Source organism: Vombatus ursinus, unplaced genomic scaffold (assembly GCF_900497805.2).
Source record: "Vombatus ursinus unplaced genomic scaffold, bare-nosed wombat genome assembly UNPS02014802.1, whole genome shotgun sequence".
Lineage (NCBI taxonomy): Eukaryota > Metazoa > Chordata > Mammalia > Diprotodontia > Vombatidae > Vombatus > Vombatus ursinus.
In genome coordinates, this window is record NW_020954580.1 from 31,056,146 (window position 1) to 31,072,559 (window position 16,414).

The window sequence follows — 16,414 nt, forward strand, 5'->3', positions numbered from 1 at the left end:
AAAAGGCTGGCCTAGCCCTGATAGTTTTACCACTTAGACATTAAAAGGCCCTTATGGCATTTCCTTTTTCTGCCTGAATTGAATCCTTTGCTCACACATCCTGACCATGTTCAGCTTTTACTAATGAGTTTCTCTGTGTTATTCTCAGTTGTGTTCTTGCCAGATCATAAAGGCATTGAAAAATGAGGAGCTGTTTGGTTATGTTCCAGTGCATACAGCCTTCATTACTTTTTTGTCTTCCAGTCAGCACAGAACTTGTTTTGCCCCGCTCCTCTCCTGGGCATCGTTGCTCCCAGAGGCCTTCTCTTGGAAGATTAGACCTAGTGAATGAGCAGCTTGCCTTGGACACTTTGGTCTGTCCGAGTTCCTTTGTTGTTACACTTGATATTCTATTGAAATACTTTTGTCTTTAAAGAGAGTCAATCGATTTTTCATAATTTCCTTGCACAGTTTGAGTATAGCGTCATTGAAAGCCCAGTGAAGCAATGGGTTCTTCACAGTCCTCTCACTGCCCTTTTATATATCTTCTTCTACCCCCTGGTGCTCCTCACTCTTGCCTGGTATGCCATGCTGTAAAATTACTGCTCCTTCCTGGAATTCCTTTTTCTTTTTTGGGGGAAGTTCTCAGCTAGGTATTAATTATAATTTGATTAACTCAATTAACACCAGTGTTTGAATCATTATTTTCTTTCTTACTTCCCACCATCAACCCTAGAAGAAAATAAACAAAGTCAAACTCTGCTGGGTGGTTGCATTTTTATACTGTAGTTTGTGTTATTCAGTTGTTTTTCACTTGTGTTGGACTGACTCTTCGTGACTCTCGTTTTTGTTGTTGTTGAAGTCATTTTCAGTCATGTCCAACTCTTTGTGACCCCATTTGAGCTTTCTTGGCAGAGATACTGGAGTAGTTTGCCATTTCCTTCTCCAGCTCATTTTACAGATGAGGAAACTGAGGCGAACAGGGTTAAGTGACTTGCCCAGGGTTCCCATAGCTACTGAGTGTCTGAGGCCAGATGTAAACTCAGGAAATCATCTTCCTGATGCCAGGCCCAGTGCTCTATTCACTGAGCCACCTAGCTTCCCTACCATAATCTATAGTCCATAGAATTTAGAATTGGAAAGAATTGGCAATGACTCAGTGAATGTACAAATCATTTTATTTTTATGTATCCTCCCTTAGTATAATACCAGCCTTGGGTTCCTCACTCTTAAAGTGAAAGAGCTGCCCTAGTTGGCCTCTGAACCTTCCGGCTATGATCATAAAGGATGTGGTGAAATTTTGTGATTCATCTGGAGTAAATAAATACTCTAAGGCAGAATTTGAACTGAGGCCCTCAGTATTCTTTTTTTTAAAAAATTATTTATTATTAGTTTTCAACATTCACTTCCATACGATTTGGAGTTTTAAATTTTTTTCCACCCTCTCTTCTCTCCCCTCCCCAAGACGGCATACAATCTGATATAGGCTCTGCATATACATTCATATTAAACATTTTCACATTAGTCATGATGTAAACAAGAATTAGAACTAATAGGTGGAACCATGAAAAAGAAGAGACAAAACACAATAAAGAAAGAAAGGGAGAGCAAATAGTATGCTTCCATCTGCATTCAGACTCCGAAGTTCTTTCTCTGGATGTGGATAGCATTTTCTGTCATGAGTCTTTTAGAGTTATCTTAGATTCTTGCATTGCTGAGAAGAGGTAAGTCTGTCAGTTAGTGATTGTACAATGTAACAGTTACTGTGTACAGTGTTCTCTTGGTTCTGCTTATTTTACTCAGCATCAGTTCATATAAGTCTTTCCAGGTTTTTCTGAACTCTGCCTGCTAATCATTTGCCTAGTATTTTCTTTGTTTTTTTTAATTGATTTAATTTAATTTTTTTGTTAATTTATTTTTAGTTTTCAACAATCACTTCCATATGCTTTTAAGTTTTAAACTTTTCTCCCTCTCTCTCCCCACCTCCCTCTCCAAGACGGCGGGCAATCTGATAGAAGCTCTACATATACATTTCTGTTAAACATATTTTTACATTAGTCATGTTTTAAGGAAGAATTAGAACCAATAGGAGGAACCACAAGAAAGAAGAAACAAAACAAAACAGAAGGAAAAAAAAAAGAGCAGGTTACAACCTGAGGTGGAGCTACATTTTTTGAAAGAGGAGGTAGTATTTGTTTATCCCATGGTGAGGCTATCGTCCAAATATTTAAATATTCTCAGAGCCTAGCATCTATCAGAGAACAGATAGGTGGGGAGATAGTGTTTGCTGAAAAATCTGAGAGATACCATTTCCTGGAGCACCTTATAAAAGGAAGGATCTGGGATTCTTCAGAAGGAGCCACAGAGATATTTTCTGTCCTGCTTATTTCCGTCATCTACCCTTCCCCCCACCTAGCTGATCCCAGAAAAACTTTTGTTATTCTGGTTTCTACAGCCCATCTACTCCTTCCCTCTGGCATAACCTCCACACTTTTCTCTTACTTGTGTGATATGAATACTTAGATGACCTTTGTCCAATTAGAACCACACTCACCCTTGTAAAAACCTACCATGGTAAAAATATCTGAAGGCCTAGTCTTACTTTAGGTGGGTCTTCCCATACTCTATATAGGGAATATTCCTTCAGATTTCCCTAAACATTTGCTCATAGTTTATGGAATTGCAAGGAAATGTGTGTGTGTGTGTGTGTGTGTATTTATGTGTATGTATATTGCAAGACAAGATTTTAAATAGGGATCTGAAACAGAACTAGTTTATCAGCCGCTACAACATTGCTTTTAATGTGATACAAATTTGTTTGTCAGGATACACTACAAGTTGTTGCCTAGTGAATTGAAAGATGAGTGGAAAAAAATGCTGTGGATTGTTAAATACTTATGGAGTGCTAGGAAGTGTCAATCAGTCCACAGCAGTTTCTGAGTTTCTACTAAATTAACGTAGATGATAGTATTAGGTACTTATTAGGAAAGAGAAAATTGAAACTGAAATCTCTTTCTGCCACTGAGGAACTTCCATAAACAGTAGACAGAATAAACTGGTGTATTGAAATCAGAAGTGGATTGGTTCATTTTGAGTCCAAACTGATTTAAAGCTCAAAGAGAGAAATATCAGTGTATCAGAAAACACATGTGCTTCTACATGTACAGTAAAGAACTTTCAGTAGTGTTCTGAAGTAAAAACGTGAGTCTTGCAGGTTTTGCAGGAGATAAAACTGAAATTTGAGTAACTTTTGTCTAAGATCATTTTATTGGATCCTTTCCCTAGTTCAGTAGCTGTTTTGACTCTGAAATGTTATATCTGTATCCATTCTTATGTTCACTTTTGTGAAAATGATTTTCTTTATAGTAAATGAATGTAAATTTTTTTTGACAAAAATACGAACAATTTTTTTGAATTGTTAAATTTCTTCATTAATTTTCAGTTTTTAACATTCACTTCCACAAGATTTTGAGTTCCACATTTTCTCCCCATCTCTCTCTTTTCCCCCACCCCAAGACAGTGAGCGTTCTGAATCACATGAACTATTTAGAAAGAAATTGATGACCCTGACATTTTATGCAGTATATCAAAAGATGAGATGAAAATGATCTGTCCTTTTTTCTTGGAATTTTCAAAAGGGATTTACATATCATTGGCTTGGTTTCAGGGAGAAAAACTAAACCACCTCGACCAGATTCCCCAGCTACTACACCAAATATATCTTTGAAGAAGAAAAACAAAGATGGGAAGGGTAAGTACTACAAGTTAGTTATAATATGTACTTGTCAGACAGCACTCAGAATTGAAAAGCTTTTGGAATAACAGAAGGAATAAGTCCAACAGCTTTCCTGACACGCTGAAATGAGTTTCACTACTGCCACATGTTCATGATAAGTTGCCACTTTCTATCAAGGAAAATAAAACCAAAGAAATCCCTTTTTTGTCTGACTTTCCCTGTTATCAGAATAACCTGTTCTTCAGCCTACTGATGGGGCTCTTGGAAGAACTGTTCAACGAATTGCATTTTCAAATTAGAGATGCTTTTCCGTAAATAACAGTGTTGGTACTACTTTCGCAAATATCTTCCCATCTGTTCATTTCTAATGTAGCAAATTGAAGATGAGGCAGAGTGTTAAGGCTGGTCAGGCAGGTTATAACTGTCAGAGTAGCTTCCATAGTTTAAATGTAAATTTTGCAACAATTGTTTTTTATGCTTTATCTAGGATACTTTTTTCCCCATTAAAAATAAAAATAAAACCAGCAAATAAGGCTTTGTTCTGAGGTCATCACTCCCAAGATCTCTCAGAATCTTAAAATTCAACTGTAACTATATTGGATACTAAACCAGTGTAACTGTTGAGTTACTAGTGAAAGTCTAATGAAAAGTCATCATATGGATGTTACTTTCAAGTTCAATTTGGTAAACTTACAGATTTTTTTGAGCTGGATGAGGTCTATAAATTTCTTAGTCCAGTTCTGTGTTTTAAACCATGAAGTGACATACATAACTCAGGTCAAGTGCCAAAGAAATAGCAAACTGGGACCAGAATCCTAGACTGCTTTTCCTAGTCTAATTAAAAAAAATTATGCCATTGTCTTCTTCTGAAAGATTTTTGTTGCTGCTGTTGTTGTTGATGATGCTAGGGGGAAAAATGGGAAAAAAAAAAACAAAAAAAAAACCCAGAAAAAACCAAACCAAACCTTTGTTTCAGGAAATACAATTTATCTTTGGGAGTTCTTATTAGCGCTTCTTCAGGACAAGACTACCTGTCCCAAATACATCAAGTGGACTCAGAGGGAAAAAGGAATTTTTAAACTAGTGGATTCTAAAGCTGTGTCTAAGTTATGGGGGAAACACAAAAACAAACCTGATATGAATTACGAAACTATGGGAAGAGCTCTCAGGTATGTTAAGTTTTAATAATTTGTTGTACCTGTTTACTGAAAGCTAAAAATGGATATGTTTCAGAATAATAAAGTATCAGTGTAAGATATGTTTAAGTATTAAAAGTAATATTAATTGTAGAAAACAACATATGTTTAAATTGAAATATTAAGATCTTTTTTCTGGGGAAAGGAAGTGATGCTTTTATAATAATACTCTTATGTCCTATGAGATGGTGCACTTAATCAGTTTTGTGTCCTAGTCCTGCTTTTCTCCTTAAAAACAGGAAATGTTGTGCAAAGAAGTTGTGGTTGACATTTTGTTTGTATAGGGGTCAGAAAATTCTGGGCTGTGGTCCTCACAGGAATTATGAATCAACCACAGTGTTCTAAAATCTTGCACCATTAAGCCGTATCAGCACAAAGGCAAAATGAAATGGCATATAGAGTAAGATGTGATTACCACGGGGTAATTTGATTTTTAAATACAACATTTATATTACTGTATTCAAAGAAATGTGTTAGATGCAAAGTTTAATATTTTAGCTATCAAACAATTATTAATCAAAATTATCATCTCACTGTAGAAACTTGCTTTTAATTTCAGTGTTGATGCTATATTTGAAGGAGATAAAATGACAGTGGGTTATATTATTTTTTAGCCTTTTTAAACTATATTAAAACTTACAGTTATCTTTTTTTTTAAAGATATTTAGTTCATCTGGATCACTTCTACTGGAATTTTATAAATTTTATAAGTAACAGCATGTTAAATTAGTAAAATAAATCATGTTTTTTTTTTTCTGAAACAGGTTTTTTGGATGTGAAGGGATTTGATTATCCTTTAATAAAGCTAATGACAAACATGATGAATCACACTGTTTGCTATATAGGTATATATTTATGAGTTAATGCCATTTACATAGGAAAGAATTTTAAGCCTAAAAATGAACATTTGTTGTCTAGGTTTCTAGGTTTATCTAACAATAGAATCTAAGCAATTCTGCTAATAACAGAACCAAGGGAAAGTCCAGAAAATCCATATTTATCAGTATTTCTCATGTTTCTTTTTTGTGTTGTTAGCTTCAGTTTCTTTCTGTATGAATCCTTATGTTATAGCTGTTAATCATAGTCAAGTTGACATTCTTGAGATTATCCTGTTGTTACCACAGTCTTTTGGAACTTAATATAAGCTGTGAAATAGCAAAAAGGCAGGGCAACAAGGAGATGGAGAGGTGTGAATCTAGAGACTGATATAATTTATATCCTGGATTCATTGCCTCTATCGGGAATCAATTTTAGGTTGGTAATCCTTTCTGTGTGCATGTAGAAATAATGTCTTTGTAATGATCATAGTGGCCTAATTAAAACCAGTGCTTCTGATTTTTCCCAGAAAACAGTTTTTTTAAAAATGTGCCAGAATTCCTGTGTTGTGAATAATGTTTTTAATAACTTTTTATTCAATCAGACTTTTCTTTTTATTGAAATAGGTACTATTACCAAAGGGGTATTTTGGCTAAAGTGGAAGGTCAGCGCTTGGTATATCAATTTAAGGAAATGCCAAAAGACCTTATTTACATAGATGATGAAGATCCAAGTTCCAGTTTAGAATCTTCAGATCCATCATTGTTATCTTCAACAACCACTTCTAGTAGAAACCAACCCAGCAAATCCAGAGTGTCTTCAAGTCCAGGGATAAAGGGAGGATCCACCACTGTTCTGAAACCAGGGAATTCTAAATCTGCAAAACCCAAAGAGCCTGGGGAAGCCACACAGACACACCTGTCTGGTCTGTCGCCTGAGGTTGTGAGGACAGTTCAGTCATCACAGGCTCCACATCCTGTCCAGCTCTTTCGGACTGTTCACCTTATGCAGCCAATACAAGCTGTTCCAGAAGGTCAAGGAGCTGTAACCAGTAATATGCAAGATGAAACATTAAATTCTTCTCTTCAAAATATTAGGTAATAAATAGGTTACTTAATTATAGACTATTGAACAGTAGATTATTAGGCCTTATTTGTACATGTGTGGCGGGGTCTGAAATTATGTAGACCTCAAGCCAGATTATAGAGGCCATAAATCTTATCATTTTTAGGGCTAGCCTAAGTTGCATGGGGGTGAGAGGGAAGGGGGCGGGCTAGGCAGGTATTTAGGATATTGTACCTACCACAAGTATCAATCTGGTATAATTACATGATTTTCATTTTTTAGTTTATTGTTTTACCTATCCTTCCTAGTACAACTTAACATACCTGGATTAAACCAGACTAGGTATGATACAAATACATAAAAATCCATATACAAAGCTTAGAAGGTTTCCTTTGCATCAGATAGAACTGATGAGGATCAAGCAAAACAGGCATTCATAGCCTTACAGGTGGCTAGGTGGCTCAGTGGATAGGGCACTGGGCCTCGAGTCAGGAAGGACTTGAGTTCAAATCCAGCCTCTTAGCAGCTGTGTGACCCTGGGTAAGTGGCTTAATTTTGGGCAGCTAGGTGGTCCAGTGAATAATGCTCATGCCTGGAGTCAGGAAGACTCATCTTCCTGAGTTCAAATTGGCCTCAGACATTTACTAGCTGCATGGCCCTGGGCAAGTCACTTTACCCTGTTTACCTCAGTTCTTCATCTGTTAAAATGAGCTGGAGATGGAAATGGCAAATCACCTCAGTATCTTTGCCAAGAAAATCCCAAATAGGGTCATGAAGAGTTGGGCATGACCAAAAAAGGACTTAATAACAACATATCCTTATAAATTACCCTTATTGAGAGCCTTTTCAATTTATATTTAATCCCAAGATGATCTTTTTTGGTGGAGAGATAACATTATAGCTTTGCTAAATGGTCCAGGTAAACTAGATGATCATATAATTAGGGGTTGGTAACTAGGGTTGCATTATATTCCTTTCATTTACAGAGGATTTTTTAATTATTCAGTAGGAGTTGAAAGAAAAAAATTTTTTTTAAATATCTGAAAGATTTTCCTCCCTGTCCCAGATAAGATGTGAACCAGCACAGTGGCAAAAAGTCCATTTCTGTTTGGACTAATCTTTTGTATAAATAAGGGAAGCAGCATGACATTTCCTTGTAGATTTGGGGAATGAAAAGAAGGGGAGAAGATAAGACAACTGGATCTTTTAGTGTGGCTTTGTTATTTTGCTTAAACTGTTGTCTGTTTCCATGGTTCAACTGTCTTTGAGCCCAAAGATAACTGTTTCTGGTGAAAAAAAAAATTGTGGATTATTTTACACTATTTTGGTGATGAAAAGATTTCTTTAGATTCCCACACTTGTGTGTTTCAGATCAGTTCAGTATATAAATTTTAGATCTGTAGAATCAACATTTGATTTAAACTAATTTCAGTTGTGGAATTGAGGGTGAATAATACTTTGAAGCTAGTGTGCAAATTTAACTTCATTTTGTGATATTCTAAGCCAGAGTATCTATGCAAGAATCATATTTTTAGGCTCATTTTAACAAAGATTTTTTTGAGCAAGGATATGTTGTCTAAACGATAGAAGATAAACCGCTTGATTTTTGTGCTTTTATCCCTTATACCTTACTTGGTGCCTGCTACCTAGCTGACTCTTACTTAATAAATGCTTATTTGATTGGCTGATTAAAAAGTGGCACTATATGATTAAAATATTGAAAGATTTCAACCTCATTTTGAGTGATAAACTTTTAAACATTGGATGCTGGGAAACTAACTTAATTGACTTAGAAGTGAGAGGAAAGTCAGATTCTTTCGATTTTAGTTGAACAGGAATGAAAACTGTGTTATTTATGGAGTACTCATCTGTCCCTTCTTCCTTTTACTTTTGGAGGTTTTTTTTTTTTAAAAGGAGTTATTGGTTTTCTTGGCAATTGATTGAATGGTTAGTGAGTGTGTGCTGTTCCCTCTTCTTCACCTCTTGGCATTCTGAACCTTTGGGAATGTTTGTGCTTTTTGGGGATACAGTGGCCATGGCTAGTCATTTGCTTATCTGTTTCTTCAATTCTCCTTTTAAGCATAATAAAAATATTTCTTCTTAGATCTTGAGAATAAATCCTAGTTTTCAAAGAGAAGTGGAATATTGCACTTACTATGATAGTAAAATTCTGTGCCAAAAGTTAAAATAACATAATTGTCATATTGGGTCATACTTGGTCTGACAAAAACTTTCTAGAATATCAATTCCAAATGTGAAGAATGTTCCCAAAATATTTCAGTTTCTCCAACTCATTATGGATTTCTCATCCATTAATTTACCTCATTTTATTTTAGAGATTATTTCTGATTTTAGCTTTTTAGGGTAATGAATGCTAAATTTCCTGTTTACTTATATGAAGCAGTATTTTCTAAAATTCTAATTTATTTTATTGTTTCTTTCTTTGTTATTTTTGTTATTTTTCTTCTTGCTCCCAGCTCTTCTTGAGAGATTCCTGCATATATGGAGCTTAAAAGTTGATTGAATTGAGGGAAAAAGAAAGTCTCTTTAATTAAAAAATTAAAAAGTACCTATGATTAAAGCTCATAAATTTTAGTTATAGTATAGTCCTTTGAGATTTTATACTTTTTGTTTTTGTTTTATACTTTACACGGTTCCAAAAGCATTGGTTTTGGCTTTTGAATCCACAGAAGATGTGTAGTGAACTAGGAGGGAGGAGGTGTCTCTTGCAGAAGAGTCATTCAAGCTTTAGGAACCTGATAAAATAGTAGCAAAAAGTGACAGACAGCTCACAGATTTGAATATCAGAACATTTTTAGAAAAGTAGATCCAAGAACTGTCATTATTGCTATCAGGACCACTTAATTTAGGGGCAAATATTCTTATAAATAACAGTTGCTGAGGGTACAACTATATTACAGGGTGTTCAAAACTAGTCATTCCAGTTACATGATGTATACTTTCTACAGTTAGCAATGTGCTAATTTTTTTTATCCTTCCACCTAGAGACATTTGTATAAAGGCCAACACTTTTTTTTTTATGAAGTAAAGACAATCAGAAAAGGATGGAAATAGTTAAAGATGAAGGAGGAAAATCAAGAGAGAACGGCCTCGTGCAAAACAGGGGAGGTGAATATATCCAGAAGCTGAGGATAGTCAGTAATGGTTAAGCTGCAGAGAAGCTGAGAAGGATGAGGAATGAGAACAGGTCTATAGATTTGGAAATAATGATATAATTAATGACTTGAGAAGGCAGTTCAAGTAGAAGCATTGTTAGGGAGCCGTACTGTAAGAGATTTGAGAAGGATGGATATTGGTGGGTTAGGAAGAGCAACAGTTGAGTATAGATTGCTTTTAAAAATGTTTTATGCGTTTTTATAATAACTACTTTCCAATAAATCATTCCCTGTAGTTTTCTCTTTTCTCCCCTCCTCACTCCTGACCTAGTTAAGGAAGTGGACAAAATTCTCTACTTTGTGCACCACCACTTTTCAGAGTGTAGGAAAAAAATTGTTCTCTTTAGTTATCTGGAATGTACATTATTGTAGTTGATCTGAATTGTTTTGTAGTTTAGTCTTATCCTCGTTTATTTGTAACTATTATTAGTTATTGTGAGTATATTCTCCTAGGTTGTCTTTTTGTTCTGTTTGTTCATACAAATCTCATTTCTGAGTTCCTCATATTGGCCATTGTTCAGGGCACAATATTTTCTTATGTTCATATTCTATAATTTTTTAGCCATTCCCTCACTGTTGTTCAGTTATTTTTCAGTCCTGTCTGACTGACTCTTAGCCATTGGGGTTTTTCTTGGCAGAGATGCAGTTTGCCATTTCCTTCTCCAGCTAATTTTACAGATGAGGAAACTGAGGCAAACAGGGTTAAGTAACTTTTCCAAGGTCATACAGTTAGTAAGTGTGTGAGGCCAGATTTGAATTTGACAAGTCTTTCTGACTCTGGATTTGGCACTCTATCCACTGTACCACCTATCTGCCCCATTCTCTAATGGATAGGCATGAAACTTGCAAATTTTTGCAACTATGAAAAGAATTTCTATGAATATTTATTATGGTTTACTTTAGCAAGAAGTTTGGTAAGAGGGAACCTAAATATAGCATGGCAGCTTGATGGAATAGGAGAGTCAAAGGAATGCTTTTACAAGATTGAGGAGATGTAAAGATTTTTGTGGTCTAGAAGGAGCCAGTGCAGAAGTAATTTTCAAATACATGAAAGCATTGTCATAAATTAGGCTTATTGTCCTTGGCCCAAGAGGTCAGGACTAGGTTTAATGGTGGAAGTTACGGAGAGGTGATTTCTCTCTATAAAAGTAAAATAGAGTATTTTGTAAGGAAAGGGAGTAACTTGTCCCAGGAGGTCATTGAGCATAGACTAGTTGACCACTTGTTAGGGATGTTGTAGAAGACATAAATGATTTGGGTAGGGGTTTGACTAGATGAGCCTCTGTGGGTCCTTTCTGTCTCTGTCGAAGAGAATTGAGGCTGGGGCTGCTTAGGTGGAAGTTACCTCTCTTTCATCATGTCACTTTAAGTCTGTTTTAGTATAACCTGTTTAGCAGTATTCTTTTTTATGTATCTCTCTTAAATTGCTGGATTCAAATAATTTTTCCACATTGTATAAGGATGAGGCTTTGTGACTTTGAGAATCCTACATTGCTTGCTTTTCTCTTGGTTTATTTCCCCTCCTTTTTCCTCCTGCTTTGAGGGATGCCAGATAAAATGCAAAGATGGTGGCATTGGATGTTTCTGGTGCATCTTTGAAGCCTTATTGTTGGAAGTTACAGGTGCAACTCCTGGGTATGGATCTGACTTCTGGCTATTCCTTCCCCTTGCCTAAGAAACTTCACTTCCCCAAGTTTTTTTTTTTTTAAAGCCCATAGCTCTTGGCAGTTGTTTTTTGAGTCCCTTCCGATGACCAGTGTTTCAGACCACTGGAGACTTTGAGATACACTTTTTTGTCTCCTACTTTAACTTGTCATTCATTCCCCTTCATTCTTCCAGCATTTGTTCTTCTGTATGTTTTCTCCATTCCAAAATAAATCCATGTCATAGAATCACGTGTTTAGAGCTGGAGAAGCCCCAAAGAGAATTGAGTCCAGGCACTCTAAAGAGGCACATGGATAAGATTTCAGAGGGCCTTTGAACTTGGATGGGTAAAAGAGTTACATCTCTATTTTCATTAACCTGTAACTGAAATTTAGTATTTCTTTCCATCTGATTTAAATAAAAAAATTATTCTGATAACAGGGTCATAGGTTTCACTTGACTGCCAAAGGGGGTGTTCATGACACAGAAGAGTTAAGAACCCCACTTTAAACAGTAGAAGAAGCTGAGGACCTCAGACTAATTTTAATTTGCCCAGTGTCACCCAGTAAGTGACAGAGCTGGTATATGATTGCAGGTTCACAACTTTCACTTTAACTAAAATAAATAGAACCCATTTAAAAATGTTTAACGTGATAATGTAAAGGAAATCTATTTTAACTATCCATAATAATGGACATAGAGTTGCTGTTAATACAAATCAAATAAAAATTTTATTCGGTTTTCAATACATCAAATTTTCTTTGTTCATCTTCATAGGCTTATATTACAGATATGGAAATTTAGTACAATGTACCTTGGGGACAAAAAGACACCAAGAAGTGGAGAAAGTGTCCTTGAAACATACTGGCATTGAGGCAGCCAGTGGCCCAATGGATAAATTGCCAGGCCTGGAGTTAGTAACATACCCGAGTTCAAATTCAGCCTTGGCACTTTGCTGTGTGACCTTGGGCAAATTACTTACCTTCTGTTTTCTCAGTTTCCTCATTTGTAAGACAGACATAATAGCATCTGCCTTCCAGGGTTGTTGTGAGGATCAAATCAGATAATAGTTGTAAAATCCTTAGCAAAGTACCTGGCACATAATGAATGCTATATAAATGTTTGTTAATTAACTATTACTGTTATTTCGAAGTAATAAGGGGAAGTCAGCTAGGGATTAGAAACTTGCTAAAATCATTTGTTACAATGTAGCAAAGTACTATATTCCCTATGGATGTTCCTCTTCTTTTTCTGCTTCTATCAGATATAGTAGTTAATACCTGCAATTTCTGAAAATTTGAAATTTACCCTATACCCACATACACAAAACTTGTAATCTTATTGATACAATGTAATATAGTTATTTGTAACAGCTTAGCTGTTAGCTAGTTGAATTAACAATCATATTACCTTCATAAGTGGCTAATTTAGAATAACATGTTGTCTCTACAGAATACTTACCCTTACATCCAACTTAATGATCTTTGGGAGGAACCCAGCTGAGTTTCAGATTCTCAGCTTTATCTGCTACATTTGTATCTTACATTAAAAATGCCAAATTTTGATTCTCTATAGTTTATGTTCTTGTGAACAATACTGTTACTGGTTATTTGGTAGTTAGTAAAGGTTTTTTGATCTACTGTATGAGTATCTGGTGAGGATAGCAGAATTAAATATGTTTAATGTAATTGAAAAGCAAATCCAAGAATCCTTCCACAAAATGTGATCTTAAAGTTATGGTGACTGGTTGCTTGGAGAGGGGAAGAAAAGAAAATGAGATTGGAGCAAGGGAGGAGAGAACATTCCAGGGAATGGAGAGTAGCCATTGAAAAGGCCATAGAATGGAGATGATAGAGTATTTTTTGCAAGCAACAGCAAAGAGGCTGGTGGTGTTACTGTATGGTGTTACTCACCATGTAGAGTACATGGTGGTTAGTAAATTGTAAGAAGACTAGAAAGGTAGGAAGAGGCCATGCTGTGAAGGACTTCAAATTCCAAACAGAGCACTTTTACATTTGCTCTGAGAGGTAATTGGAATTTACTGAATTGGAGTGGGGGTGGGGAGGTGACTTGACAGCTGGGTGGAGGGTGGACTCTAGAGGGGAGAGACTTGAGGCACAGAGACCAATAAGAAGGCTTCAGTAGGATGATGAGGAAACTGCATCAGGGTGGTGGCTATGTGAGTGGAAAGAAAGATAACATAAAAGAAATTTAGGAATTATAAGGTGAAAAAAAATGTTTTTAATGAGAACAATCATCACTTAAGTTTTCTCAGGTTTTCTATATTTTATAGTCTTAATGGGTGTCTCCCTCAGCATTCATAAGGGGGTGTGGGGCACACTGGTTATATAACTTATTCCTGCCAAAGAATGACATTTAAAAAGAATCTGCCTAGTAAGCATAATTTTTCATTTTAAAAGACATTAACTATATCTGGATGTGTTTTCATTTTTCTTGCTTCTGTTCTGGAATTTCAACAGGGCTCTTCAGACTCCTACCCAAGTTCCTGTGGTGGTTTCTCCTGGGAATCAGCAGTTGCATACAGTCACACTCCAGACAGTGCCACTCACAACAGTCATAGCCAGCACAGATCCAGCATCAGCAACTGGATCTCAGAAATTTATTTTACAAGCCATCCCATCATCACAGCCTATGACTGTCCTGAAAGAAAATGTCATGCTGCAGTCCCCAAAGCCAGGCTCTCCTCCTTCATCTATTGTTTTCAGTCCTGCCCATGTACAACAAGTTCTTACAAGCAACGTCCAGACCATTTGCAATGGGACAGTCAGTGTGACCTCATCTCCGTCTTTTAGTGCTACTACTCCTGTGGTGACCTTTTCCCCTCGGAATTCACAGCTGGTTGCTCACCCACCAGGCACAGTGATCACTTCAGTAATCAAAGCACAGGACACAAAAGAAACTGTTATACAAGAAATGATGAAACAGGAGGTGGAAGATACCAGGATAGAAGACCTTGAACAAGCAGAGCAGAATATTGAGCTGCAGCCACAGCCCATTGTGGTGATGGTGTCAAGTTCCAATGGATTCCCACCCCAGGTGGCTGTGAAAAGTGAACAGTTGGAGCCCCATTCTTATTAATATACCAAACGAATTATGGATGATTTATTTTTTAAATTACTGCAACATTTTTTTGGTTATATATAAAGGATTTGATTCTGAAGCAAATGTTAGCCCCATAATTTTGGCAGTTATTAGTCATAACTTAGTTGTGCTTTCTGTTAAATGTTGAAAACCAACAAAAAAAATGCTGCACCTGCTCCAAAGACATATTTTAGAATTAAAGCATGAAGGAACATGCATTTTATATTATGAAGGCTTTCTTTTGAGATCTTTGTCTCAATTGCTAGTTGTTTTTTTTTTTTTTAAATCTTCTTTCTGATTCTACATTATGATAGCTTTTCTGTTTCCTGTGTAAATATGTTAGTTAAATTTAAGGCAACAGTGAGTTTATATAGAAACTATGTTCATTCCACTTGTATAAAGTTTAACGCTAGCAAATACCAAGTGACCTGTTTCATGACATATATTTTTAAGATTGCTTTCAGCTGCCCATCTGCTTTCCATTGGTAACACAGAATGCCACAAAGGATTGGTGTGCAAAATGTAAAATGGAAAGGAAAAAAAAAAAGCTCAGTCTTGAATCTGGGCTGCTTTGCAAGTAGTACCTGCAAGGGCAGCCCAGAACTATGCTGGAGTGGTTTAGTCTGGACTTTTACTCTGTGTGACCTGGGGCACATCAATTAATTGTTCTGTGTTTGTTTCTTCATCTGGGTAATTAGGTCATCTTTAAGGCTGTGGCCAGTTCTCATGATGTAAACTCCACACTCCCATAGGACAAAAAAATTGCTATATCTGTTAACATTTTATCAAGTTGAGCTTTAGCTCTAAAATATTCAGATTTCAATAGTCTCATACTAAACATTTTTATTATCATTTAAAACATCAAGTTATTATAAATTATACCTGAGGAAAAAAACCAATGTAGTAGTTCTTGATCAGCATTTTTTTTTTTTTTTTTTGCCAAATATACATATGTTCTACCTAGATACTTTGGAGATTCATTAACACCTTAGACTACTGAGTGGCATTTATTAAATGATGGCCATGATTTACTATATGATATATACTAGTGGTCTGAATAAGCAGGAGAGGGGGGTACCTTTCCTAAGTGCCTACTTAATTTTATTGAAAAATTCTGGCCTTCGGCCAATCTGGCTCACTTGTCAATAGCTTATAAAAATTTAACTTTTCTGTTCCTGATCTTTATGTAATGGAGATGGGGGGTAGGGGTGGGAATTGTATACATATATATATATATACACACACACACGCACACACACACACACATGCATACACACATAAATGCATACGTATCCAGGCTTTTGAAAATGGAGTAGTTTTAGAATACTTTTTCAGCTGTAAATATTGTACATTTAATTTCACAAGAAAAAATGAAGTTTTCAGCAAATTTATTTCCTAGTATAGAGATTTTTATAGATGAAAAATCATTGTTTAGAGGCCTAATGTTATATGGATTCATATTATTACAGAGTGAATTTGTATTTAAAGACAAATGAAAAAATTTTGAAATTGCTAAATCTTTTGTATTTTAATTGGTTTATTATTGAATAAATCATATGAAAAGTTGAAGTATTCTTGTTTGTTTTTAGGACAGGAAACTTATTTTTTAAAATTGTACATTGGAGACAGTTTACAATATAAAATTTATACACAGAAAACTATTAAGCACAGTATTTTGTTAATATCCCAAATAAGAAGGA

General features: G+C 35.7%; 1 protein-coding gene across 6 annotated transcripts in view; it reads left to right on the plus strand.

Moving 5' to 3' along the window:
- Positions 1-15,281, plus strand: part of ELF1 (E74 like ETS transcription factor 1) — a 131,598-nt gene extending 116,317 nt beyond the window's left edge. For all 6 annotated transcript variants that reach the window (XM_027873656.1, XM_027873655.1, XM_027873660.1 and 3 more), the window contains 4 exons: positions 3,647-3,730; positions 4,692-4,884; positions 6,354-6,824; positions 14,093-15,281. In XM_027873656.1, the coding sequence (XP_027729457.1) occupies positions 3,647-3,730; positions 4,692-4,884; positions 6,354-6,824; positions 14,093-14,711 (1,367 nt within the window). In that variant the 3' untranslated portion in view covers positions 14,712-15,281. The remainder of the gene's footprint in view (positions 1-3,646; positions 3,731-4,691; positions 4,885-6,353; positions 6,825-14,092) is intronic.
- Positions 15,282-16,414: the final 1,133 nt, after the last annotated feature.